Here is a 27,834-nt window from a genome sequence, read left to right as displayed (position 1 = left end):
AAGTGCTTTGTTTCATCGTCCACATTTAAAAACCTTTATTTAGCATTGATCAGTGGGGCTTCACCTATTGCTGGGTGAGAAGACACACGCACAGTAAAGTACAAACCAAGATATTATACATATGGGGGAGGGTGGTAAGGGGACAGGACGAGCACAGATGAAATCCTAGGTCTACTGACTGGCAACTCCAGTGTCTCGCCTCTTCCCCACGATGGTATGGTTCATTTCAGTAACTCCCCAAGGTTTGGGATGAAGATCCGGGCAGTAACCAGGACCCCTTTCTCACTCCCCTTGTGTGCATTAGCCATCGTCAGCCAGTCCAGCGGCCTGGCGGCCAAATTTGTCATCCACTGTCACATCCCTCAGTGGGGCTCGGACAAATGTGAAGAGCAGCTTGAAGAGACCATTAAGAACTGTTTGTCGGCCGCAGAAGACAAAAAGCTCAAGTCCGTGGCTTTCCCACCCTTCCCCAGCGGCAGGTGAGATGCAGGCACCAGCAGAGATCCCCCTGACTTACTCATTCGTCCCCTGGTCCTATGAGAATTAGGTGTCAGATGCACCCGGTGATTCTTAGCACATTTATAAGCATCACGGAGAAAACACGTCATCATTATTAAGAGCAGGGGCCAACAGCAAGGTAGAAACCATGCTGGGTCAGCTCTGAAGACGTACAGGCTCACAGCCCCGGAATCCCCATGAGGCACCGGGGCTCGTGATCCCGAAATTCTGACATTGACCGCCCACATTGGAAGAGCTGGGTACAATGTCATTTAGAGATGAAGAAAGAGAAGGTTCCACCAAATAGAAGTAATATCAAGCTAATACCGACTGACCATCTATCGGGTCAAAGCTCCAAGCAGCAACTGCCCATAGTGGTCAGAATATGCCGGAATATCCCCAGAGACAGAGAACCAGAGATAGCATCAGAGACAGAGATAAAAAGGAGGCGCCTAAGCAGAGGTGTGGACACACAGGAAGGATCATTAGTCTCAGACCAAGAAGCCACCCCATTCAGAGACAGACTTTGACTCTACCCATCTACTCCAGAAATGTCCTTAATTTATTTTCCAGGTTACCAAGGCCTGAGCAATTTACAAGAAAATGACCTCAGTGTTTAGAAAGGCCCTCCCTTCTCTAACAAGAAGGCCCCTGCTCTGAAGAGTAGAGAGAATTGTCCATTTAGAAGCCCTCTGGTTCAGGGCCCCAGACAGAGCGGAGGTTTGCAAGGAAAACCCCCCAGGGTCCTGCCTCAGTGTCCTCATTAAACCTTACAGAAAGCAGCATGCTAGTTGACAAAAAGCCATATTTGCTTTTGTAGCTTGGAAAAGGCAGCTGGGTGGACCCGAAAGGGAGCAGAGGTCTGGGTTTGAATCCTAGCTCCACCCCTTAAAGGCTGCATTGACTTCTCTGAGCTTCAGTTTCCTCCTCTATAAAATGGGGGGAATATACCACACACCACACACCTCCCAGGACTGTCTTGGGCAAAGCAGTATGGAAATGGGAGCTCCACAGAACTCCGGTTGGGGCCTATTTTATGCATGAGACTGGAGCTGCTGGGCCATGAGGATCATCAGAAGATAGCTGGCCTATCACTGCTTCTCAAGGCTAGGTTTAGGGATCAGACCTAGGATTTCACTGGCAAAGGGGACTCGAAGATCAGGAAAGACAGTTCTACAACACGGCCCCTGTACGTTTCAGGCTGAGAATAAAGAGGACGCGGCTAACATGGAAAGCGGTTTTGATGTCTTTATAGATTTTATTTTTTTTGCTTTCTCAATGGGTGGGGGAGGGGGAGGGGGGCAGGGAGAGAATTTAGAACTGAAGATAAAATTAAATGAAAGACGCCTGGTTTGGAGTCCTGGCTCCACAAGTTACCCACTGGGTGACTGAGCGAGTCACTCTGCCTTTACAGTTGTCCATTTCCTCAAATGCAAAGTAATAACGATAATAATAATAACAACATTATTATTATAGTACTTGGACAACCTTCATTATAGGGTGGTTGTGAGTGAAGCACTTTGTTAATCTTAAGCTTTTAGTAGTAATGCTTCCAATGTCTCTTTTGCCCTATGGAATCATAAGATCCTTAGCTCTTCAGCTGCAAAGAGTCTTAGAAGCCATCTAGGCTGGTGCCCTCATTTTACAGAAGAGGAAACTGAGGCCCAGGGAGGGGAAGGCTGCTGACACAACTTACCCTTGCTTGCAGAGAGCGGCATTTTAAAATGCTCCATCATCGGGCGTTACAGGCAAAAGCATCATTGCCTCATAGGCAAGCTTCTGGCAATGAGTTATCAGAGTTACTAGGAATTCCAGCAATGTGCTTTCGGACATTCCTCCCCCACCCCACCCCACACACTCATACACACCCCTACATCCATAAGCCCAGCAGCATCTGACTGATTGTGTTTCCTCCCTCTTCTCTGTACAGAAACTGCTTTCCCAAACAGACTGCGGCCCAGGTGACCCTCAAGGCCATCTCAGCCCATTTCGATGATTCCAGCTCCTCATCCCTGAAGAATGTCTACTTCCTGCTCTTTGACAGCGAGAGCATTGGCGTCTACGTGCAGGAAATGGCCAAGCTGGACGTCAAGTAATCCCCCACAGCCGGACCCTCTTTGTATTCTCCCTCTACAGGGATCTGAAGAGGATTCAGCTTGGAATGAGAGTTGGGCATTGATTTAAAAAAAAAAATGAGGAAGGGAGAGGGTGGGAGATGGAGGCAGCCCCGTTTCCTGGAGAATGAGCACTCCCCAACACGGAGAGGGGGGAGCGGTTCGAGCTGTCACTAACTCCAGTCCTCATGAGAAGTGCCCATCCCCCATTTTCTATTCACCTTAACTATCCTCCGTCCCACATTATCCTGGGCCTTCCCCGGGATTGCTACACGTGTCTCTTCTTGTCATTTTAGAACTTATTTTCCAAGGACAGACCTCGTTTTAGATTTGTAGCATTGACTTTTACAGGCAAAAAAAAAAAACTTTCAAAATTCTTAAAAAAAAAAAAAAAATCTTCTGTTCCTCTTTCTTTTTTCAAGAGGGGAGGGCATGACAAATGACTTTGGTTTTGTCTGTTGTCTACATTCCATGTCGGAGAGAAAAATCTGAAAGACATTTTTCACTTGGTGCTTTTCTCAAATATGTTTTCTCCCCCTAATAATCTCTGTAACTTCTGATGATGTTTCTCTTCAGGCTTGTTTGTTTTTTAAGGAAAAAAGAAAAAAAAGCAAAAAGATATCCAGAGTCCTTCTTATGATACTCAATTCTATCGCAACAGATTTTTTATTTCCCAAAATTAAAGTCATTTCATTGTGTTGACATATGCCTGGAATAAGATAAGGACACAGCCTGCTCCCTCGATGGTGTAGGACCAATGCCAGCCCAGACCCAGAGTTAGGCTCCCACCTCCCAAGCCTATTGGTACAGCAAAGCTCCCCACCCTACTTTTTATACCTTCTATGGAGTGGGATATGGTTAAAAAAGGGGGGGGACCCACGGCTTTCTTCTCTGCCAGCTTGGACAAGTCATTTCACTTCTGAGTCTCAATCTCCCCATCTATAAAATGAGAAGGTTGAACCAGATGCCAACTAAGGTCCCTTTCAGCTCTAAGATTCCGTGGGCCTACGGATCTCAGGTAGAGCCTGTTACTATCGTGGGCTGCCTCCTCAAGTGAGCAGCTATTCTCGTAGGGAAAGAGTCACATTACAGGTCTGGAAATTAGGGGAGAAGAAGCAGGTCCTCCTCTAAGAATGGTTCTGAACCTCCACAGGGTAGTGCAATGGTTAGGGCAATTACTGAGAAGTTACCGGCCCAAGCAAGTTAATTTGACTAGGTCGGCACTCCATGCCTTCGGCAAAGGAGAAGCAACCAAAAGAAGTCTAAACTAAGAAGTTTCCTTTGAATTTGAGCCAATTATAAGTTAATATCAGTGGCCTAATTCTCTTCCCATCTAGCCTTGACAGAAAGGATTCTGAAAGACAAGTGAGGGATAGAAAACCACACCTGAAAACACAGGTCAATAACAGCGCCTTAAAGTAAGTTGATGGTGGGTCTGCTAAAGGAAAATAACCCAAGCGCATGAGTAACATGAGATTTAGAGCCGGGAAGACAGGAGTCCATGTTTGATCCCAAGTCTCCTCACTCCAAATCCAGTGCTCTTTCCACTCCTCACATTGGCTTAGAATTCTGGCTTATGATGTCCCAGTGTTAGCCAGGAAACCAAAGCTAACTACTGGGGGGACGTGAGCACAGGATTTGCAACAAACCTTCACTGCTGGCTCATTTCATCAAGCTGACCCTTAGCCACACCAGGATGGTCAAAGACCCTCCATCCAGAGGCAGGTAAGTATTTAATATGTCAAGAACCGTTTTGTTGAGGGGATCAGCAGACCTGTGCTTCTCTAATATTAAACATGCCTCCCTTACACTCCTCCTCCCATGTCTCTTTAAGATGTGGAATTGACCATGGAGTCTCAGGCAGTTACCCCAACAGAATTCAAGCTCTGGAAGGTCCTACAAAAAGGGAAATACTTTTGAGTTTGAGGAGCTGGTGATGAACACGGGTCCCAGGACCCACCTGAGCGAAGAAGTGAGATGGCATTTCAACCAAAAAGCTGGCCACCAGGGGGAGCATTTTATGACCAAAGTAACTCGCCAAATTATTCTAAGGCAGACATGGGGAAGGGTTGGGATCAGTGTGGGGAAAAAATACTCACATCGATAAAATCACAGATCTTTGGAAGTCTTAAGTACTAGCAGTAGTACAGTAATGTAGCAAAGGGTATACTACTACTGTTCCGTTTTCCTAATTATCTGAAAGTTAAGAGGCTGGGAAGAGAGCATCCTTTCTTGATGGATTAATCTAGCTGGTAATTTGACCTTAAGACATTTTGCCCTCCTAAAATTTATCTGATATTACAGAGAGAGGAGCTAAAAGTAGAGACGTGAAAAGTTTCATCATTTCAATAAGTTTATGGCTTGTCTAGCACTAATTGAAAGTTAAGGACAACTTAAGTCTGGCTGCTAAACAATGAACACCATGTTCATTCACCTGAAGTCTGTCCAGCAGATGAGCCTCATCTCCCCCAGGGATACCCAGACTAGCACGCTGTCTGCCTTTAGAAGGGGAGAGGGGCTGAACCCACCCATCTACTCCCACTCTTTCACTCATTTCCCACTAACGGGAGGCAAAGTGATAAAAGTCAGAGTCAGAGGACATGCCTTGGAATTTCACCTGTACCTCTTCGCAGGAAACCTAGAGTACATTCTCTCCCCCTTTGCTACCGCAATAACAGAAGGCCCGGGGCATGCCTTGAGACTTGTCTGCTTTTCTATCCCTAGTCAGATGGTTCAGGATGCCCACTTCCCAAGGGATCGGCTAGCCACGGGTGACTGGATACCCTCACCTGAGACCAAGCAAGTGAATGACTTTGTCCAACCTAAAAATGACCCTTTTAGGAAATATTTTTCTAATGCTTCCTCTCGTGTGCTAGACAGCACCTTCAGGAGATGCCAGAAATCTAACAAGCAATCCTGTCGATACATCAAAACAATCATGAGCCTAGAGAGGAATTGCTTCCTTCTGCTATCTCAGTCCATCTGATGTTTTCTGTCCATCTTTTTTATCTTCCTTTTTTTTTCAATCCACTGATTAATTGGTTTCTTTACCTTTTCTTCTTTCCCCTTACTCTCTATGAGGGTGCCGTCTGCCTCATCGTTTTCCAGCTTGTGGAGACAAACAGGTCCCGGCTCTTGGCAAACCTGACCACGAGCCGTCCGACGTAGAAGCCGCTAATCTGGCCCACACCATCATTTCTTCCCATAGACAGCAGAAACGTCAGTGCACCTAGAACAGGTCGACAAGGAAGAGGAATTGGTTGTGTTTAACATTCACAGGCTCTGACTCCTAGCAGCCTCAAGCCATTATCTTATCCAGCCCCCTGCCTCTGGGAAAAGTAATCAGCTCAAGCAAATGGCTGCCTATTTCATTTTTTTAAAAACTGCCAAGGATGGAGAGAACCATAAGCAATTTCGGTTTGTTTAATCACCTTTATAATCGAGTCATGTCTAACCAAACTGTCTAAAAAAGGCAGTCTCGGGCTCTTGCCTAGAGCCCCCCTTTACCTGGCTTGTAGGTCTTGAGTGGCTTCTGCTTCAAACTGTTGACAATGTTGGTCACAACAACATTGGCATGTAGTCCAGCATGGTACGCCATCTTGGGTTCCTTCACATTAGCACAGTCCCCAATGGCATAGATATTACTAAATCCCTGCACCTGGAGGTGATCATTAACCATTAAGGCGCCATTATCAGCCATTTGATCACCTGTGGAACAAAATAAACATCATTACTTTGAATCTTAACTACTCCTTAAACTAGTCATTAGGGTAAGAGGAGGATGGGCATTCAAAGCTGGCAAAGTCATTACCAAAAAGTTCATCCTTAGAGAAACCTCTTTCACATGGTCTTGGTTTTTGGCTAAAGCCCTTGTGCCAACATCTGGAAAATGACACCGATTCTCATGTGGAAAATGTGGCTCATGGAAAAGCATCGATTTTGCAAAAACACTTAATTCTGACTGGTGGGTATTTACATGGAATAAAGGGAAGTGAGGTGTGCAGCCCTGGACAAATCTCTTCATCTCTCTGGGGCTTCAGTTCCCTGGTCCACAAAGTGGGGTGATGACATCTGCCCTGCCCTGCCACAGGACTGTTGGGAAAAAAGTACTACAGAAATGTAAGCTGGTACTATTGGGGATTATAATCATCATCATTATATGACAGCTCCATTGTTCGATTTCCCTATTTCTTTTTGAGCATCTTGTTGGAAAGTTTTTAAAAAACATATGCAATGCCTTAGAAGAAGGTAAACAACTACTTAAAAATAAACAGAGTACAGGGGAGTGAGGGAAGATGAGCCTTGGGTTCAAATGCCAGCTCTGCTAATCACTGACCTGTGCGACCTTAGGAAAGTGATTTTCTCTCTCTTTGTGGCCTCAGTTTCCACCAGTAGATTGTAAGCTTCTCGAGGGAAGGGTTTTAGTGACGTACATGCTCAACATGAGTCAACAATATGACGTGGCAGCCAAAAATGCCATCGTAGGTTGTACAAGCGTCCAGAACTCAATAAGACTCTCCAAATTAAATTGAGATATATTTTAATATCCTAAAAATGTTGTTACAAAAATGAAGTTTAAAGGAGTGAAAAATGTCAGAAAATATGACTCGCAATCAAACAAAAGAGCCTAAAGGTTCTCAGGCACCCCAGGACCTAATGCCTACAATATCAGCACTTTCTTAGAAAAGAAGCAGGAAAAACGAAATTTTGACTCGTTACGAACACACAGATCATTTCCAGATCCACTGTTTCTGTTGTCTGATTACTGACTTGTTAGCACAAAGACCATCCCAGTCAAATGGAAGAATAAATATGAAAAGGGGGGCAGTATGGCACAGGAGAAAAAAATAAAAACAGCAACTTTGGGGTTGTAGACCCTGAGTTCAAGGTCACCTTGTGACCTTGGGCAAGTTACAATCTCTGAGCCAATTTCATGTATAAGAAGGTTGCACTAAATGGCTTCTAAGGTTACTTAGAATATAGCAATAAATACAGACGACCCTATGAGCCCAAAAATGATGTGCAATTAAAATAATTCCATCTTGACCTTTTTAAACATCATACACACACACACACACACGCACAAAATGGGAAACAGATAAAGGAACAGACCAACCCAGATTATCACCATTTCCAAAGGAAGTTGAACTGAAAAATAATTCCAAGGGAAATCACACAGAGAGTTAATAGCAGCCAAAGACAATTCCAATTTAGTACGTAAACCCATCTTAGAAACTCTCAGAGCAGAGAACAGTGGGAGATTATGAGCAGTCAAGCATGGAATGAGACCCCGCCAAGCCAGACGATCCCAGGAGTAGGTAATGGGGGAACAGAAACAAGGACCACAGTCAAAAACAGAAAAGAGACACCAGTTTCTATAAATTCTCCTTCTCATTAATGAAACCATGACTCTTGGACTTTAAGACAGGAGTCCCCATTGTACCACGTGGAAGTAAAAGCCAGCAGAAGAAACAAGGATGGGGCAGCTAGAGTAGACCATGCATGCAGAGACTGGAGGTAACACAATTTTTAGGGTGCTAAGGGATCGATTCTCAACATATCTGAAAAAATGCATGAAAGATACCAAAAAACTTGGGAAAATAACTAACATTATTAATACCTCCCAAAATGTACAAGCAGATATCAATAACTACCCATCTATATGCTTACTTTCTAATCCCTACAAATTCTTCATATCAAGGGTGTCCTTGACCATAACATGAGAATAATGGAACAGGCCAGCTCCCACAAACACCATGCCACAACAGAGCACGTTTTCACGGTCATGTAATTGACTCAAAAGGTAGAACATATACACAATCTCACTTTGCTTATTGTTTGCTAACTAAAAATAGCATGAAATAGCATTTCAGCTATTAAAACTGTGCTTACTCTTTGCCCCAGTGATACCACCACTGGGTGTATGCCCTAAGGAGAGGAAAGAAAGAGAAAAAGGTCCCATATGTATAAAAATATTTATGGCGGCTCTTTTTTGTGGTGGCAAAGAAGGGGAAATTGAAGGAGTGCTTATCAGTTGGGTACTGAATGAGTTACGGCATACGAATGTGACAGAAAACTAAAAAATGATGAAGGGGATGGTTTCCGAGAAACCTGGGAAGACTTGCATGAACTGATGCAGAGTGAAGTGAGCAGAACCGGGAGGACAATTTATATAGTCATAAAGACAAACAATCAAAAGACCTGGGAACTCTGATCAACACAATAACCAACCCCAACTGCAGAGGAATCATGATGAAATATGCTGCCTTTCCCCTTGAAATAGAGAGCTGGTAGACTCAGAGCGCAATTTTGGGGGACATGGTCAACGAGGGCATTTTTTCTGCTTGACTATAATGCCTATAAGAGGGGTTTCATCTTTTTTTTTTTTTAATTTCTCACCTGGAGGTGGAGGAAGGGAAGTGACAGAGAAAAAGTAGATCTTCATTTGCCAAAAATTAATAAAAAAAGAAAAAACTAAGCATTTGCTCTCACAGTACAAAACAGTGTTCAAGTCTCCTCCTCTGTATATTTTAAGGCCATACAAGAATCCTTGATAGATGCAATAAAAAAAGGTAACTTGGTTTGGCGATCCTCTGATGATTACTATCAAGCAAGGTATCAAACAGGGAGACACGGGTGTTTGCCAGCCTCACAGGGGACACAGCCAGTGCTGCAAAGAAATGGAAGACAGATGGAAAAGTCCTCTAGATGTGTAGTTCTGCTGACTGCATCATGCCCCAGGATGCTATAGTCTTCTAAATGAGATCCTTAACAACTCAGAGTTCATCTTGACTATCCACACAGGAAAAAGCAAGTGGATGAAAAATGCCTATTTGCAGACTATGATTTAGTTAGATGGAAAGTCTATGGAGCTGGTTCAGAAGTACAGGTACCTTGAGTAAACTTCACTCATTCAAAAGGAAAAAGAGAAAGGGATGACTTGCCATTTGGGAAACTGGCCATTACTTTGGATAATCCCAAGCTTCTCCCTGAAACAAAATCCCATCTTCTTAACCACAATATGCTCCCAGTGAAGGTCATGGCTGTGAATCAAGGGACACTACAACCTCTAAATGACAGGTCACCCAAAGGGCAATGGACAGTGTGAAAAGGCACACGTGAACACATCAGCAGTGACAATACAGATAGAGAAGACAAATCACGTAGCAAAAGCAGCATGGAAGACATCCGAGGGAACCGTGACCAGAGAAGGAAATCAGCTAGATGAAGGACAACTCCTGGACATGGGACGCAGCACCTGAACTAAAGGTAACCACCACCAAACTAGGGGAAGGCCCCTGCATTTGGGAGGAATGCTCTGTAGGGGATTCACAGGATGCTGACAAGAGTCAAAGAATTAGAGCAAAGAAGACCCAGGTTCAAATCCTGCCTCTGAGAAATACCAGCTTGGTGACCCTGGGCAAGTCATCAAACCTCTCCATGTCTGTTGAGTTGCAGGAAAACCACCATTTTTCTCAGGCAGTTCTTCTCCAGGAACTCCCCACACTGATGAAATCACATTACCACCCACCCCAAAGGAAAAGAGACACAAAGTGCCCCGTGTGGGGGCACATGCCTTCCATCCCTGCTATCAGCGAGGGTGGGGCTGGCAGATCACTGGAGCCTGGGGTTGTGGGGTCAGCTGATTCAGTGTCCTCACAATGGTGAGCCCCCAGGCTCAACAGACTGCATCGGTACTGGGACTGGACCCAGGAGTGGCCCCTGCCTTCTGGTGTGAGCATGTTGTTTTCCAGTCACTTCAGTCATATCTGACTCTTCCTGACCCATTTGGGGTTCTCGTGGCAAAGATGCTGGAATGGTTTGCCATTTCTCCAGTTCATTTTACAGATGAGGAAACTGAGGCAACCAGGGTGAAGTGACTTGCCCAGGGTCACACAGCTAGTTAGTGTCTGAGGCTGGATTTGAACTCAGGTCTGTCTGACTCCAGGCCTGTTGTTCTATCCACTGCGCCACCTAGCTGCCCTCAGTGTGAGTGTGGGATCTCCAAAAGAAAAGGGAGGAAAGCACGAGAACTGCGCCAAAGAATGGGCTGACTTGGGAGGTAATGAGCTCCCCATCCCTGGAGGTCTTTCAGCAGTGAGTAGATGACCATTTGTTGGCAATTCTTGTTCATGGATGTGTTGGACTAGATGCCTTCTGAGATCCCTTTGACCTTGATATTCTCAGATTCCACGAAGTGGTGATTTCTAAGAATTCCTCCTAAATCTAAATCTCATCATCCTAAAAGTACCCTGAAAAATCTGCAAACTAGATCCGCTCCAAATCTGGAATTCTCTGGGAGTTCTAACTCTGCCCTCTGTACCCCACTACTAAACCTGGGCCCCTTCTGAGCCTCCCTTCTCCTACGGCAACCATCAGGAATGCCCTAAACCACAGAAAAATTAAAGTCTGGAATCCCCGGCAAGCCTCGGATGCCACGTTCCTCCTTGGGTCTCAGCCAAACTTCTCTCTAATTATCACAGGAATTGATCTGGTCCTTAAGAACACCTGGCCACTTCATCAGAGCCTTCATTTAACAGAAAGAGAAACTGAGACCCAGAGAAGGGACTCACCCAGGGCCGCACAGTCAGTGGCGGGGTTGCCTGCTGCCTGTGCATTGTTTCTTGGCAATCAGCTACAGATTATAAGATCAGAATACACTGATCAGTTACTAGGAGAGAGGGGCCAGAGTGAACAGAGACAGAGACCACGGAGCAGAGCCATGGAAGCCAGCAAAGCCCAGGGAAGCCGGCATTATTTCATCCTCTCCAAACCATTTCCCCTCACCTTCCACCAGGAGGCCGGCTCTCTTAGCACAGATGTCCAAGAATTAAACTCAGAATCACAGAATGTGGGCGCTTGCGAGGGACCCAGCGGCCATCCAGACCCATTCAGGGGTCCTTGACCTTGCCTGTTATAGGCTGGTGATGCCGATGGACCCCTTACAAAGCTAACTTTTAAAATAAAGAAAATAATAAACTACATAGGATTACAAAGGAGGCCATTGAAAAACAGTCATTAAAATATAAAACAAACAAACAAGGTCACAGCCCCCAGATTAAGGACCCCTGATCTACTCAGAGCGGGGTCCCAATTAATGAGAAGAACGACCTGCAGTCGCGTTATTAGAATTCTCATCGCCTATCTCCATTGAGTTGGAACCAATTGCCATGTTTTCTATAATTCTAATTCTGGAAGCTGCAAATTCAAATACTTTGTCAGTTCCATACTGTGAACACAACTCAGATGGGCGAGGATGATGCCGCTAGCCAGCATTTACAGAGCGCTTTAAGGTTCACAAATATTATCTCTTTTGATCCTCACGACAACCCAGGGACGTAGGCGTCACTCGTGTCTCCATTAGACAGATGGGGAAACTGAGGCACGCCGAAGCCAAGTGACGTGCTTAGGGTCCCACAGCCAGTAAGTGTCTGAGGGACGGGGGGGGGGCCTAAGGTCCTCCAGTGACGGTACAAGATGGTGGTCTGGCCCCCCAGCTCCGGGGCCTGCACTTACCCAGGGCGCTGCTGTAGGCGGAGGAGTTGATCTTAATCCCATTGCAGAGAATCACCAGGTTGGCCGCCAGCTGAGTCCCCTTGTCCGTCTTCACCTGGATGCTGTCACGACACTCGTTGAGAGGCAGCTCCTCCAGGTTGCTAACTCGCTCACCTGGCGCCAGAGACAGAAAAGCTGTTAACAGGGCACCAAAAAGCTAGAGCTGGAAGGGAGCTGTCTTGTTTTCTCCTCCCCATTCTACAGATGAGGAAAACTGAGGCCCAGAGTGGTTAAAGGACTTGCCTAAGGTCACACAGATACTAAACATCACTACTGCGTAGGATTTGAACCTGAGTCCTCTGACTCCGGTCACTGCTCAAGCCACTGGACCATGATGCCTCAGCGGCCAAGTCAGCCAGTCAGCCAGTCAGCCCCTGACCAGCTTAGCTGGTATTTATCACAGAAGGCAGCTGCTTCAGGAAGGAAGAAAGGAGGGAGGGAGGAAGGGAAAGAAGGAAGGAAAGAAGGAAAGAAGGAAGCAAGAGAGAAGGAAGGAAGAAAGAAAGAGGAAATGAAGGAAAGAAGAAAGGAGGGAGGGAAGGAGGGAGAGAAAGAAGAAAGGAAAGAAAGAAGGAAGAGAAAAGGAAGGAAGGAAGAGGAAATGAAGGAAAGAAGGAAGAAGGGAGGCAGGAAGAAGAAAGAAGGAAGGGTGGAAGGAGAGGGAGGTAGGGAAAGAAGGAAGGAAGAAGGGGGAGAAAAGGAGGGAGGGAGGAAGAAAGGAAAGAAGGGAAGGAAGGGGAGAAAGAAGGAAGGAAGGAAGGGGTGAGGGAGGGAGGGAGGGAGGGAGGAGTCATGGACAAGTCAGAATGCACATAATCCCTAGCTCTGGCCCTGTGCTTCTTTAAAGGGGACACTGCTGCATCAACTCCAGGACAGGAGGAAAGGCCATGGGGAGATCTGGAGGTGGGGCCAGAAGGGCCCAGGCTGCTGCGTCCATCCCACAACCCTAGCTCCTCAGCTGAAGGACAGGTCAGAGGTCCCCGTGCCAACGTCTGATACCATTCCCAAGTCGCCATCACCATCAAGCGTCCCAAGTCGCCATCACCATCAAGTGATCATCTAGGTCCGTGCGGAGACCAGTGGTGATGAGCTCACCACTCACTCCATGAAGCTCGTTGGAGAGCGTTCACAGCCCCCTCGAGCTGAAATGCATCTTGTGCACCTTCCACCCATAGCTCCTAGTTCTGCTCTCCGGGGCCAAGCAGCCCAGAGCTCACCCTCCTCCTGCATAGCAGCCTGTGACAGACGCACGAAGACAGCTCATGCTGGGAAGAGAGGTCACAGCCTGACTCTGAGCTCATCTTCCAGGCTGACCAGCCCATGCCTTTTCCCCGCCACACACCATCCCATCTCCCACCTCCAAGCCTTTGCCCCGGCTATCCCCCAAGCATTCCCTTCTCCCTCCAACTCTGAGAATTCCTAGCTTCCTTCAGTGCTATGTTCAAGTGGCACCTCCAACAGGAAACCGATTCTTAACCTCCTTAACCGATTCTGTCCTCAGTGGCAAGGGGAAATTATTTCCCCACTACTTTGTATATATCATCTGCTCACCTTGACTCTCCTCCTCTACTGCAGTGTAAGCTCCTTGAGGGCAGGGACTACTTCATTTTTATATTTATACCCCAAGGGGCAGCTCGGTGGCTTGGTGGATAGAGCACCAGCCCTGGAGTCACCAGGACCTGAGTTCAAAATCCAGCCTCAGACACTTGATACTTACTAGCTGTGTGACTCTGGGCAAATCACTTAACCCTGATTGCCTCCAAAAAAAAAAAAAGTATGTGTATATGTATATATGTGTGTGTGTGTGTATATATATATGTATGTATGTATGTATATAGACACACACATACATTTACATTTCTGTGTATATGTATATTCTCACACACACACACACACACACACACACACACACATATATCTCTTTACATTTGTACTCCCAGCACAGGGCCTGGCATAATGTTTCACTGAACTGAATGGCTTCTTTTTTAAGCAAACAGCCCAGAAGCTGATCTGGAGCCCAGGCCCCCAGCCCCTCCTTAGCCTCATCCTCCCCATCAGCAATGGCAGCCTTACTCCCACCTGGCTCCCACCTTCCCACCTGGCTCCCACCTGACCCTGGTCCAGCCTCTCCTCTTTCCCTCCAGTCTCACGGAAGGGGGGTCGGTCTTCACTAATCCAGACCCCAGGAGCCTCATCTCAGTCCTCATCCTCCTTAAAATCAGGTATCTGCAACACAGGGAATTTCATGAGATATCTTTGCATGAAACCCTGGGGGTCTCCTTGCCCCCCTTCGGGGTCACCCTGTCTGGCCCTGCTGGCTCCGTCTTACCTGTGTCCAGCCACTAGGACTCTGTTCTTTTCCTAAGGTGAAAGAGCCTTCAACAAATCCCTTAACTTGAGCCACTAATAGACAGCTGGACTTGGAGCCAGGAAAACCCGAGTTCAAATCCAGACACTTACTAGCTATGGGACCTTGGACAAGTCACTTAACCCCTGCCTCAGTTTCCTCACCCATAAAATGAGGATAATAACAGCACCTACCCCCAGGGTCGTTGTGAGGATCAAATGGGATATCCTATGTCAAATGCTTACCAAATGCTGAAGTGATATATGATGATATATGATAATATATGAAATGATATGATATGATATGATATGATATGATATGATATGATATGATATGACATATGACAAATGGCAGGCTGTTTCCTAAGGCCTCTTCCAGCTAAATCTGACCGAAGGGCTGACTGCTCTCACAACAATCCCCCGGTGGCACGTTTCCAGTGCCCTTGCCTTCCTGGCTGCCGTCTGGGGGACGTGACCGCTCCCCAAAATGTGAACTGAGCAGCACCTGGGGGCGGGGGCATCTGACTGGCGCAGAGGACGGCAAGCCCATCCCCCCCAATTCAGGGCACTGCCTCTCTGAGCAAGGCCCAGGATGGCGCCAGCTCTTTAGGAGGCCAGGACACACACACACAGGGAGCTGAAACCCACGGGTCTTCTTCCAAGAACCCCAACCAGCATAGCCGGCGGGCTCCTCTCCACTGCCCCGAGGCTCCCCTCTTCCTGTAATCCCTTGCCCAAGATAACAACATGCCTGGGATGCCTGGCCGAGGGATGCAGTTGGTTGAAAGTTCCATAAAGTTCCTTTGTGAGCCCTGGCCTAAGATTTATGAGACGCTCTGGCAAAGGTGACCCAGCCAGGAATCTCCGGCCGGCAACCACACATACGAAGCGAGCTGTGCAATCTCAACAAGGCAAGGAGTGCCCCACAATCCCCTCCACGTAAATGGGGGACACCAGCAGGCAGACTGCTTGTCCTCTCTGGTTGGAATTACTCATAGGGCAAGAATAATAAAAATAACCGTAATAGCTAATATGAGTCATAATGATAATAGTAATAGCATCTACACAGCACAGTGTTTTGAAGACTACATCAAGGTAGGGGCAGCTAGGTGGTACAGTGAATAGAACTTTGGCCTTGGAGTCAGGAGAACCTGAGTTCAAATCCAGCCTCAGACACTCAACACTTACTAGCAGTGTGACCCTGGGCAAGTCACTTAACCCCAATTGTCTAAAAATAAAAAAAAATTTTTTAAATAATAAAAAAAAAAGGAATCCTGGACTCTCCAAGTTGGAAAGGATTCCAGATGCTTCCTCACCCAACCTTTCCTGGAGAAGGAAGCTGGTGGGAATAAAGCAAGGGTCTCCTGGGCACACGTGGGATTTTAGTACAGGGACAGGATTAAGATCTCAAGCCTCGGGGAGGTGGATGGGCCAGTGAGAAGCAGATGGACGAGGCCATCTGCTCTCATCCAGTGAATATGCCCTGCTGATCGACTGACAGGGTTAGAACCCATCTATTGATAGGCAGGACGCATTCACAAGGGCAGCTAGATGGCATAGTGGATAGAGCACTGGGCTTGGAGTCAGGAAGACCTGAGTTCCAATTGAGCCTCAGACCCGTACTAGCTGTGTGACCCTGGGCAAGTCACTTGACTTTGTTGGTTTAGTCTTCTCATCTGTAAAATGAGCTGGAGAAGGAAATGGCAATATCTCTGCCAAGAAAACCCCAAATGGGGTCATGAAGAGTTGGACATGACTGAAAAACGACTGAATAACAACAATATATTCACTGGATGAGAGTGGACGTTTAGAGCAGAGGGTCTTAACTTGGGGGTCCTGAACTTTTTTCAAAAAATTTTTTTGATAATTGCATTTCAATATAATAGATTTCCTTTATAATCCGATGTATTTAATTTTATGCATTTAATTAAAATATTATTCTGAGAAAGAGCCCACAGGTTTCACTCAACAGTCAAGGGGGAAGGGAGGTCCATGACAAAAAATGTTAAAAACTCCAGGTTTAGAGGAAAGCTAAAAAGTACTATATTCTTTCTATGAACAATATGATCTGGGGAAAAGCACACTGGCTTTAGAATCTGAGGACCTGGGTTCAAATTTCACCTCTGTTCCTACCTGTGCAACCTTGAAAAAGTCATTTCACTTCCTTGGACACCTCAGTTTCCTCATCTGTAAAAATGAGGAGGCTGGCCTGAATGGCACAGACGTCTCTTCCAGTTCCAAATCTACGGTCCTAGGAATCTTGAAACTGTCCAAAAGGCTATCACATTGCTAAGGAGTAACTCTCAATTGGCCAAAACCTCACTTCTGCAAGTATGGCAGGACACCAGGTTTCCAATACTGGGCTGGCCCCAGAGTCTGAGAGGGAGAGAGGAGGAGCTCACCGCCCAGATATAAGTGACATCATCGACGTGGAGTGAGAAGGCACCTCCATGACCTTTAGATGCAGTCCCTCATTTTATGAGGAAGAGTCTGGGGTCCAGGAAGTTTAAGGAATTTGTTCAAGGTCCCACAAGTTAGTGTCAGAAACCAAGATGTGAACCCAGAGAATCTCCCACCAAGGGGGAATTTCTAAGTCCAAAGTGGGGTGGGATTTATTAATGATAAAAATGCAGAAGAAAAAAAAAACACAAGACACCCATCACAGCCTACCTGGAGGCAGAGGCCAGGAGACAGATGTGTGCAGGATGAGTCTGACAATGTGGGAGACCCTGCTGTGAGTACTCACAAAGGGGAGACGAGCTTGGGCCTCCGTGGCTTCTAAAACATCCCCCATCCCCAACACAGGATTACCCAGCCTCTACTTGGCCCATTTTTGAAAATGGAAAGGGAGGATCAGTTGATGATTTTGACAAGCTGACTTGCCCACAAGTCAAGACTGCCCAGGCGACTCCAGGGATGGGAAACATCCTCACAGGCCTGGAAACAGGAAAACACCCCAGGGAACCGGGAAGAAAGGGGCAGAGGTTGGTGGGGGATGGGCTGGAGGTCCTCGGGCACAGGAGAATGGAGGCTACCTACTCAGCAGAAGTTCCACCCCTTTCTGGAGGAGAATCTCTTTCACTTCCTGCCGAACACAAGGAAGGAGCTCTGGGTCAGCCAGCGGGACTTTGGAATGAATGAGAGTGACCTGCAGACAAGAATCAACAAAGGGCCCTCAGTCAAGAGGCCCCCAGGCTGCCCCGGGGCACAGGGCGCCACCAGGTGCCACCTGCTCCAAGCCTCCTCCTGTACAGAGGAAGAAAGACCATCCCAATCAATATCAACGAATTGACATCTATTAAGCACCTACTGCGTGCCAGGCACTCTGCTAACACCTACACCCTCTACCCTAACGAGAGCAAAAGAAGAAAAGCACCCACACGGTCAAAATTATGTACGGTATTCTGTAATAACAAAGCTAAGGGCATGACCATTCATCGAGGAACGGGCTGAACCACAATGCCGCGGGATAATAACCCTGGGCCTTAGGAAATGCCATAAGGGGCCGTTTCAGAGAAACTGGCAAGATGCACGTGAACTGATGCAGAGGAAGGCGGGCAGAACCAGGAAGACCTCTATGGTAGCAGCGCCATCCCAGCAAGGACCAGAGGCCAATGATAAAGCAGCAGAGCGAGGAAGGCCTCCAGATGCAGAAGGAGAGGTGCATTGTACGACTCGGACAATGTGAGGATTTGTTACAAGGCTTTTGATTTCCTTTTTTTTTTTTTAAAGGGAAGGGATGTTAGGGATAGGGTCACCCCCCTAAAAAAAAAATGAGGAGGGACCAGAAGGCATCAGAGTCGAGCAGGCCAGCGCTGAGCCAGATTTCTCTCGACCCCAAACTTTGTTGTGCCCAGGCCAGCACACGGCCCCCGTCTCTGGCCAGGCCGGCATTCCCACGGCCCAGCCCCTGCCACAGCATCACAGACCTAGGAGGCCCCACCTTCCGCCAATGTTCTTCCCAACAGCACCTCCTCCCCATGCCCCACCCCAGCCCCAGTGCCCTCATGCCTTCCTTCTGGCAAACTCAAAATGCCCGGGAGAACATGCCTGCCTGCCCGCCTGCCCGCCCCAGGCCCAGGGACCACGGGTACCTCTTTCTCAGGATAATCAGTTTTAAGTTCCGCGGCCATCTCCACACCTGCTGAGCCTCCTCCCACCACCACAATATGCTGGGAGTTCTGGACCTGATCAGAAAAAGAAAGAAAGAAAAATTACACAGAGACTCATCCCCTGCAGCTATGAATAAAACATAACAATAATCATTAATACAATCTGCGTAATTAAGTTAATGATGTATTCAAAGCCCTTTACAATGGGGCTGCAGACTGGAGACTTAATCACTCCCATTCAGGTTCTCTACATTCCAGATAGCCCTTCTGACAGTTCCTCATCTCCCATCTCCACATCTTTGCTCTGGCTGTCCCACACGCCAGGAGTGCCTTCCCTCATCATCTACAGCTTCCTTCAAATACCAGGATTAGAACCCAGGGCTCATGAAGTCACACTCAGCTCTCTCGGGAGTTAATTACCAAAAGGAAGATGGTTCTTGGCACATCTTCAAAACGCTTTATTTTAGAAACAAGGACTGGCTATGGAAGGTAAGCTCTGGCTGACTGAAACAAACGTAAAGGAGAACTTGGAAAGGCTTCAGAAATCCCATCCACACAGCGTCCAATGGTGACCTCCAGGGCGACCAAACGTGCCTGCCAGCAGAGAGGTGGTGGACGACGGGGGCAGAATGAGGCATACATTTTCAGACACGGACAATGAGCTGATTTGTTCTGCTTGACTGTATAGATTTGTTCAGGGAGGCTTCCGCTAGGGCGCTGGGGAGTCTGTTTTAAAGTTTTTAACAAGAAAAAAAAATAAAACAGAGGAAGGGGGAAGGGGGGAGAAGATACACCATCCCCACCTCCACCGCCTGCAGCTCACAGACTCTCAGAACGTCAGAGGCGTAAGGGACCTCAAAGACCATCTAATCTAATCTAAGCAGAGTGTACTTAAGAATTCCCTCTAAATCATCTCCAACAGATGGAGAGTAAGAAGAACAAGAAGGGGGTGTGGGGCGGACTGAAGGGGATACTCAATATACATATACAAGGAGCAGCACAAGGTCAGGGAGGTGACCAGACGAGGCGAGCCTCAAATGCCAGGGCCAGTCACTGGAAGGCCGCCAGGGAGGGCAGACCCACCCTTCCCTCCTATGGCTCTGAGTGTTAGCGAGTTTTTTGCTTAGACTGAGCCAGAGTAGGCCTCATTGCAATCTCCAGCTGCCTAGTTTTGGCCAAGCAGAATGTCTGCTCCCTCTTCCCAATGCCAGGCCCTTGGATACTTGAAGATGGGAATCCTAACCCTCTTCTTCCCTCTAGGCCAAACATCCCAGCTCCTCCCAGGCTCCCCTCCAGCATTGTTCCCAGCCAGGCCCCTCATTCCCACCTTCAGCAGGGCCCAGGGACCCACCCATCTCACCTGCTTCACCATCACTTCGTAGGCCTCGATGGCCGACTGCAGGTTTGAAATCTGGTTAAACTTCCCCGGGAAGGGCCCAGTGCTGCCCGTAGCCAGGATGAGATGAGAGTAGGAAAGGGCCTGCAAGAGGGATGGAAGAAAAAGACAGAATCCACTTAGAATGATGAGGGGGACAGTAGAGGAGTAAGCGTTACACAGCACCTACTATGTGCTGAGCACATTAATGAATTATTTCATTTGATCCTCATACCTACCCTAGGTCCTATCCCCTTTTTACAGCTGAGGAAACTGAGGCAAATAGAGGCTAAGTGACCTGCCAGCTAGTAAGTGTCAGAGGCCAGATTTGAACTCAGGTCTTAGAACGTGAATTTCTTCCCACCCTTATATCTGGGAAGGGTCCTGCCACTCACTTTAGGTAAGTCTCTGTCACTCCCAGGGAAGAGAAGCCAAGGGGTGAGGGATATAGCAAGTGGAGTGGGGAAAGAGCTTCAGAAAAGGTTAGGATGCATTAATGGATTGGATTCAAATTCATTCTCATTGGACTGGAAGCTCCATGAAGGCAAGATCCCATCTCACACTTCTACATCCTCCTCAGAATGCCAGAAACTCACCCTCATTCAGGAAATGCTCCATTAACAACAGCTTAAGAGGAACTAGCCTATCCAGACCAGGGTAACCTGGATGGCTAAAAAGGTAGGAAACCCCACCTGCCACGGGAGGATCAGGGGGGATATCCAACCTTCATCTGCCCTTTGGGACCACGGGAGGATAAGTGGAGATGTCCAGCCCAAGTCTGCCCTTTGGGGCCAAGCTTCCACAGATCAGACCTCTCGTGTCCCCCCAGGCCACACCTACCTCACCCCCCTGGAGCAGGACATTCTGCTTTTCCAGGTCCAGGCCCACCACCAAGTCTTGCCGGAAACTGTCCCCAAAGGTCTTTGCAAATGAAATGAACGTCTTCTTGGCGAATCCTGGGGTACAAACATTTGGTGAGGCAGGGGCACTAGGGCTGTCCCCAAAGGACCCAGAATAGGACTGAAGAGAAGGTGAGCCAAGCCCACCCTGGAGTGAGCCTTAACCAAAGCCTCTTCCAGCCTCCGGTCCCAGAGGGTAGACAAAGGGCTTTCCTCCCAACAGCCTGTGAGCTAAAGAAGGAAACCATCATTACCTCCATCTCACAGATGAGGAAACAGAAAGGCTGTGACTGACCCAGGGTCACACAGCTAGGGAGTGTCCCATGCCCTTTGCACAACATGGAAAACATCCTCTTTCCTTGAGTATGGGCATTTTTTAAAGCACTTAAGCCAGGACAGCTCTGGACAAAATACTGCAGGAGGCAAAATCGGGGACTTTTATTTCCTTTGTCCCTTCCCCCTCTGCCCTGCCCCTTTACCCCTCCTCCCCCTCACTCTCCCTTACAATTGCCCTTACAATCCAAAAGCTTCAGACAGACTCAAAAAAAGTAGAGGGAGCCCTAAGCCCGAAATAGGAGGTCTGGGTTCTAGCTGCAACTCAGCCACCATCTAGATACATGCCTCCCCCCAAAAAAGAAGAAATTACCACTCTGGACAGAGGCCCGGAGGGCTGCCACGTTGTGATGGAAAGAGTCTCTCATGTCCACCAGCGTGAAGGGGACACCCCAGGACTGGAGCTGGCTGGCAGCCGCAATCCCACCGAAGCCGCCTCCAACAACGACCACATGCACGGAAGCATCCACGGAGATCTGAGATCCCATCCTGGCCTGGACACCTCCAAAGGCAGAAGATTCAGAGATGAGCCAATCAAGCTGGTCCGCACGTCAGGCTCCAGTCAACTGGGCCCCACAGGATGAGATGGGGCTGGGGAGGGGGCAGTGCTGCCTAACCGAACAAGTTGGAAAGGCAAAACCCCAACTTCAGGGTGCTGACAACCAGGCGGAGAGGTGGTGGACTACAGGTGTGGAATATAGTATACACCGATAGACTGCCAGCGTGTTGATGTGTTTTACTTAATTCTATTTCTTTGTTACAAGGGAGGTTCCTCTTGGTGGGGGAGAGGAAATAAGAGGAGTGATTAGGAAATGACAGCTATATTAAAAAGCTATCAATTATATTTTATTATTATTTATTATTATTATTAAATATTTATTTTTTAAGTATAATTTCAAAAAAGGAAATGAAAGTCAAACTTAATTGAGTGTGCTTTGTGCACGGGGCATTACCAAGCTTTCTGAGTCCTCAGCAGGGGAAGGCCCAATGGCCACAAAGCCACAAGGGTGGAGTTGGCCTCCTGGTTTGGTCAGTGACTCCCTATGCGACCCTGGACAAGCCAGGTCCTAGAAGGGTCCGCTTCCTCGACTGCCCCATCTGTAGAGAAGAAAAGTCAGCTCCTCAATGGCAGGGACTGTTTCATTTTTGTTTCTGCATTCCCAGCTCTAACACAGAGCCTTGCATTTTTCTCGGTCTGGACCTGAAATTTTGCTAGTCTTGGGGCCTCTCAGTGTGAAAAATCCACCTGCCAAGGCTCAACCGACGCTTCTCCAGTTGAATGCAAACATCTGACTTCCCTTTCCTGCGTTAGGAGGGATAGTACAGCCAATGTCCTGAACCCTACGCCTCAATTCTCACTGACCAGGACTACAAAGGTAGAAGGTTCTACTTACTAACAGATGAAGAAACTGAGGCCTGTAGAGGCCAGGACCTACAGTCACAGGCCACGATGACCGACTGAGATGAGAAGTTTTTGTTTCTTGGAAAACTCATAAGGTTTGGGGCAAAATCTATGGAGACCCAGTATAAGACGGCAAAGGGTCACAAAAAGAATTGGGAAATTACTGCACAGAAAACTGGGAGTGGCAGAGATGCCTGAGAAAAGGCATCTCATTCTACCAACCTGAAAACCAGCAATGGGTAGAGTCCAAAACAAGGTCTACAAACAGTCGCTTGGTTATTCAATCAATCAACAAGCATTTATTAAGTGCCTACTGTATGTGCGTGCCAGGCACTGTGCTAAGCCCTGGAGTATAAAGAAAGACAAAAAGTTCTTGCCCTCGGGGAGCTCATATATAACATAACATAAATCTAATATAACACAGGTAAAGTGTGTATAATTGGGGCCACACTCCCCCCACCCCCACCTTTTTTTCTCCGTGTTTCCCTCTAAAACGTTACAGGCAGTTAATGGTTCAAATCTCAGCTCCTCCAGGAAATTGTGGAGTCAGAGGGAAGCCCACAAGCCGGAGTCTAGCTGGGCAGACTTAAACAAGTCCTCCTTTCTCTGGCTCTCAGCTCCCCTGCTCCATCAAAGGCACGGGGGCTGGATTAGACAGAGCACACCACAATCCTGCCTCAGTTATGGCCTGAAAACGGCTTTTGCTCCTATTTCTACACCCAGTGTTTCAACAGATACATTTTCTCATGCCATACGGAATGGATTTCCCCATCCCTCCGTTGCCAGGCTGAGCCCAACTACAGGGCAAAAGCTAGCAGCCCCTGGGGGAGACAGGAATCATCTTCCTGAAACGGGCCCTCAATGGACTGCCATTTTCCAAGTTTTTACTGATGTCTTGAGATTTTTTAATAGCATCATTTTACTCCACCCATGATGAGTCCAGCCAAGTAAAGAAAAACCTACCGACAGAGCACATTAAAGTGAGTACATTCTAGAGGCCTCAGTTTCCTCATCTGTAGAATGTGGAGATTAGATAAGACTGCCTCCAAGTACCTCCCGGCTCTGAATCTGTGATCGATCATGGCACGGAACGCTGTCACCACAGTTTGCTCGGACATTCCCAGGTAAAGGGGCACCTGTGGTTCCCGCCCTTCGCCTCTTAGGAATGTTTGGAGATGGCCCTTTCCTTCTGCCTCTGCCTTCCTTTTGGGGGTGTGCCCAGCAGCGGGATCACGGGCCAAAGGGAAAAGCACATTGCCCACGGGTCATTTCCTCCCGGTGACTCCAGGTGCTCCCAGGCTGGCACAGACACACCTCTGGATCCTCACCCCAACTCATCTATGCCCTTGCTGACGGGAAGTAGGGATGGTTTTGATCTTTGTACATCCATCCCCCAAAGTCTAGCACAGCACCTGGCACACACTTGGTGCTTAATAAATGCCTCTTAATTGTCTTTGTACCACCAACACCTAGCACTGCTCCTGAAACACAGGAGGCAATTAATAAATGCTGGCTGATCCCTCCAATCCAGCCTCTCTTCCCTCCGCCAACGAATCAGAGCTTCATTGCCAATCAAACAGCTAAAGGTTAATTAAGCATTCACCATGTGCCTGGTACAGTGCAAAGACAGAAAAAAAAAAAACAAAGACAGAAACAAAACAGCCCTGACCTCAAAGAATTTACCTCCTAATGGGAGGGGGCCAGGTGAGTGAACAGAGATTAACCGGATTAAAGACAGCATTCTATGGCAGATCAATGGGCTTAAAATCAACCACAGCACTGACCAGCTGTGTGACTGTGTATGAGTCACTTTCTCTCAGTTGCCCCCTCTGTAAAATAAGAGAATCAGAAGAACAGACCTTCCTACCCCCTCCCTTTTTTTCCATGGACCTCTTCTGGCAGTTTTGTGAACACTGTGGCTCCCTCCCTTTAAAAGCATAAAATAAAACCCAGAGGATTACAAAGAAAACCAATTATATCCAAATACAATTATCAAATTTTTTTTAAACAAATTCACAGACCCCTTTGAAATCTATGATCAAGAAGTCCTGGACCCTCAGATCTATGTCTAGGGTTCCCTTGTAGCCCTAACCTTCTATGTTCTAAGGTCCCTCCCAGATCCAACACCCTGGCCTCTGGGCTCAAAGTATCTTCTATGTACCTTCTACAGTCCCTCCCAGCTTTAATGTTCTGTGACTGTTCTGTGACATCACAGTCACTGCCAGTCCCCGGGGCATCGAGCCTGGGCCTTGGGATCCAAGAAAAGGCAGCCTAAGGAGGTGTTCAAGCCAAGGCTGGGAAAACCACCAGGGAGGAATATTCTAGGAAAGAATCCTGTCTAGGGACTGGCCTGGAGGCTGTCTGGGAGGTTTCCTCCCAGTCTGCAATTCCAGGAATCGTGGACTTTGGCTGCACCACCATAAGGCACCAAAGTGTCATCTGTGCTCCACAGGGAAAAAGAGAGAACTTCTGGATAGTTCTAATCAGAGGCAGCCTTCCCTTCGGTCAAGATGCTCATGATGGACAGCCCTGGAAACTGTTTATTCTTGGATTTCACGGCTACTTTCCCGGGAAGCATACTGAGTCACTGAAAGTGTTACAGAATTCTTTTTCTAACAGTTGGCTTTCTTAATCAACTCAGCACATAGTAGAAATTTCATAAATGCTGAATTGAATTATTTTCACTGTTTCCCTTCTATAAAAGAAGTGGAAGATGCATTTCTGATCTCTCAAAAGAGACATCCTGGGGGTAGCTAGATGGCCCAGTGGATAGAGCCACAGGTCCTGGATTCAGGAAGACCCTGAGTTCAAATTCGGCCTCAGACACTTGACCCTTACTAGCTGTGTGACCCTGGGCAAGTCACTTAACCCCGACTGCATCGCCAAAAACAGCAAAATCAATCAATTAGATTACTATGCGCCAGGTACTGACATCAGTTAGAGCGCAGTAATCCAGGTGAGAGGTGATGAGGGGCTGAACCAGAGTGGTGACCAAGGGAACTGAGGCAAGGGGATGAGTTTGAGGAATGTGAGGGAAGTTGATTAGATGCCCAAAGGGTACTTTTGTAACAACTCCTACTCAAGTTGCTCCATAGCTGGCCCAACAGGCCAACCTGCTGTTCCCTGGACAGGATGTTGCATCTCCCACTTCGGCACCTTTGCCCAGGCTGTTTCCCCTGCCTTGAATGCTCTCCTTCTTCCTTTCAGATTTAGTGCCTCAAGCTGAGTCCTGCAGGGATGGAAGGACTGCAGCAGGTGGGACTGGAGGTAGGGAGGCCCGGGGCGGGGGGGCGCAGGATGAGAAGGTGGGTCTGTGAGGGGTCCAGTTTGACGGGCACACACAGTTCATTAAGGGAATTAACGAATGTGAGGTCTCTTTAGCTCCTCCCCGGGAAGCCTTTCCTAATCTTCCCCAAGCGGCTAGGGCTCACACCTTCCTCAAGGGTTGAGGCACTTCCTTATCTGGGAACCCCACACTAATCCACCAGGAAGCGCCTTTGCGGAAGGGAAGGTGGTTGCATTCTGTTTATCAGCAGCATATGGAGCCACTAGCTCCGGAATGTTTGATGGACTTCCGAGTGAAAGGCGGTCGGGACACCAATTCAATCCACTATACTGCCTGTGGGCTGCAAGCACGGGATTGGGGGGGGGGGGTGCGGGGGCATAACAGTGAGAGCCAAGAAGCCCAGGGTTCAAGACCTGCACCTGCTTCTGACCCGCACTGGCCGCAGGACCCACTTCGCTCTCAGGGCCCTAGGCAACTCTTGCGGAAATATACAACGGAGAAGGGTCCTCCCTGCGCCAGCGGAGAGAGTTTCCTCGCCCGAGAGCTACAGAAAGGAATCACACAACGAAAACTCCCCGGGAAGGTAACTCCCCCTCCTAAGGGAGGTCAGCCCTGCCTCTACAACCAGTTTAAGCCGCCTGCCCAGGTTTCGCAGGGAGGGGTAGGAAATCGAACCCGGGGCCTGTGACCACGTTTCCTTTAGTCGCTCTAAGCAGCCTCTTCCGGAGCCGGGAGACGGGGGAAGGTGGGGAGGGGATAAAGGGCCATGGAGCGTCCCCCTCACCCCACGTCCCCTCAGTCTCCGCCCCCCCAGGGTCTCACCTGGAGCTCCCGGGCTCGTGCTCCCGCAGCAGCCGCAGCTCCCGGATCCCCTTATTCCTCTGCGCCCGGCGTGACTCAGCTCGACCCGGGAGGGGAGGGGGGAGAGGGAGGAGGGAGAAGGAGGAGGGGCCAGCACCCCAGAGGCCGAGGAGCCCTGTCCATTGCACGCAGCTCAGCGGCAGTCCCCGAGGCGCCTCACCCTCTAGGCAACCACGGAGCTGGGCCAGACGAGTGAGGCAGGCAGCAGACATGTGTCCATCACGCACGGGGTGGGGGGTAAGGGCTGGGGATACTGTGAGTGAGTGAATGCATGAATGAATGAATGAATGAATGAACATACAAACGCTCAGTCTAACGCACGGGTCGAGGTACAAACAGCTAACTGTGGACGACATCTCTGGCTAAACCCTAGGAGCTGGCAGAATCGAAGAGTCTTCTTATAAAAGTTTTTTCAAAGAATTGATCCCCTTCTATCCCCACAAGTGAGGCAGGGGATTAGGCTTCCAGGATTCTGTGGGGATGAGCCACGTGTTGGGGATGCTGGCGTGGAGCCTTTCTAAATAGGGCCCAGTCTCTGCAGCCTGGCACTCGATGCCTTTCAGAATCTGGCTCCAGCCGTCTTCTCCAGCCTTGCCTTGCAATACTGCCCTTCCTGGGCCGTGGGGGGCAGACACATTGGACTCCCCGCCTGCATTTGGAGTCAAAGGGACTACCCAACCTGTATGGACGAGCTTAGGCAGGCCACTGCAGCCCCTGAGCTTCCGGGACTCTGTTTCCTCTCCTACAAAAGGAGGACGCTGGACCCCATGGTCTGCAAGGTCCCCTCCAGCTCTGAGGTTCTGCCTTTCAATCCCGATTCCTGCTCAGGTAAGGGCAAAGGACTCATGAAGCCACCCTCGAATCCGGGTAAGCAAATTTACCTAATTTCCCTAATCAGGGGGCAAAGGTGTGGTCTATTGTTATCAGTTGTGAAAGTCAGCTCGTTCCCTTTGAAGGCCCTGATGGAGGTTGCCCTCTGTTCACACATCGATGACTCTTACAGTGGTAGATTAGGCACACAGCCAAAGGTTAGTCGTCATCTTCGTCCTTCGT

At 48.2% G+C, this 27,834-nt stretch overlaps 2 protein-coding genes across 5 annotated transcripts in view; one reads left to right on the top strand and one right to left on the bottom strand.

Moving 5' to 3' along the window:
• LOC114026874 (core histone macro-H2A.2) overlaps positions 1 to 3,152 on the top strand; it is a 60,290-nt gene extending 57,138 nt beyond the window's left edge. The window contains exons 8-9 of the mRNA XM_027840624.1: positions 305 to 479; positions 2,429 to 3,152. Of these exons, the coding sequence (XP_027696425.1) occupies positions 305 to 479; positions 2,429 to 2,594 (341 nt within the window). The 3' untranslated portion in view covers positions 2,595 to 3,152. The remainder of the gene's footprint in view (positions 1 to 304; positions 480 to 2,428) is intronic.
• A 94-nt stretch (positions 3,153 to 3,246) lies between these two features.
• AIFM2 (apoptosis inducing factor mitochondria associated 2) lies at positions 3,247 to 26,825 on the bottom strand. Of its 4 annotated transcripts, none has more exons than XM_027840620.1 (11): positions 26,743 to 26,825; positions 22,186 to 22,330; positions 21,546 to 21,734; positions 20,841 to 20,956; positions 19,986 to 20,105; positions 19,220 to 19,351; positions 18,608 to 18,700; positions 17,553 to 17,661; positions 12,129 to 12,281; positions 6,120 to 6,320; positions 3,247 to 5,841 (listed from the first exon to the last, which is right to left on the bottom strand). In XM_027840620.1, exons 3-11 carry the CDS (start codon positions 21,718 to 21,720, stop codon positions 5,687 to 5,689), a joined length of 1,254 nt encoding a protein of 417 aa, XP_027696421.1. In that variant the 5' UTR covers positions 21,721 to 21,734; positions 22,186 to 22,330; positions 26,743 to 26,825; the 3' UTR covers positions 3,247 to 5,686. The 4 variants fall into 4 exon arrangements, with proteins under 4 accessions (XP_027696421.1, XP_027696422.1, XP_027696424.1 ...); XM_027840621.1 differs by having other exon boundaries at positions 21,546 to 21,726; XM_027840623.1 differs by lacking the exon at positions 19,220 to 19,351.
• Positions 26,826 to 27,834: the final 1,009 nt, after the last annotated feature.

The sequence above is a fragment of the Vombatus ursinus genome, unplaced genomic scaffold (genome assembly GCF_900497805.2).
Source record: "Vombatus ursinus unplaced genomic scaffold, bare-nosed wombat genome assembly UNPS02014847.1, whole genome shotgun sequence".
In the NCBI taxonomy this organism is placed as follows: domain Eukaryota; kingdom Metazoa; phylum Chordata; class Mammalia; order Diprotodontia; family Vombatidae; genus Vombatus; species Vombatus ursinus.
The sequence above is the reverse complement of the archived record's forward strand: the minus strand, read 5'-3'. Positions and strand labels throughout refer to the sequence as shown.

Coding starts and splice junctions, on each gene's coding strand:
- AIFM2 (XM_027840620.1), bottom strand. CDS start 21,720: ATGGGATCTCAGATCTCCGTGGATGCTTCCGTGCATGTGGTCGTTGTT. Junction 18,701..19,219: donor CACCACCTCTCTGCTGGCAG/GCACGTTTGGTC, acceptor TTTTCTGATCAG/GTCCAGAACTCCCAGCATAT. Junction 6,321..12,128: donor CGCCTACAGCAGCGCCCTGG/GTAAGTGCAGGC, acceptor TTTGTTCCACAG/GTGATCAAATGGCTGATAAT.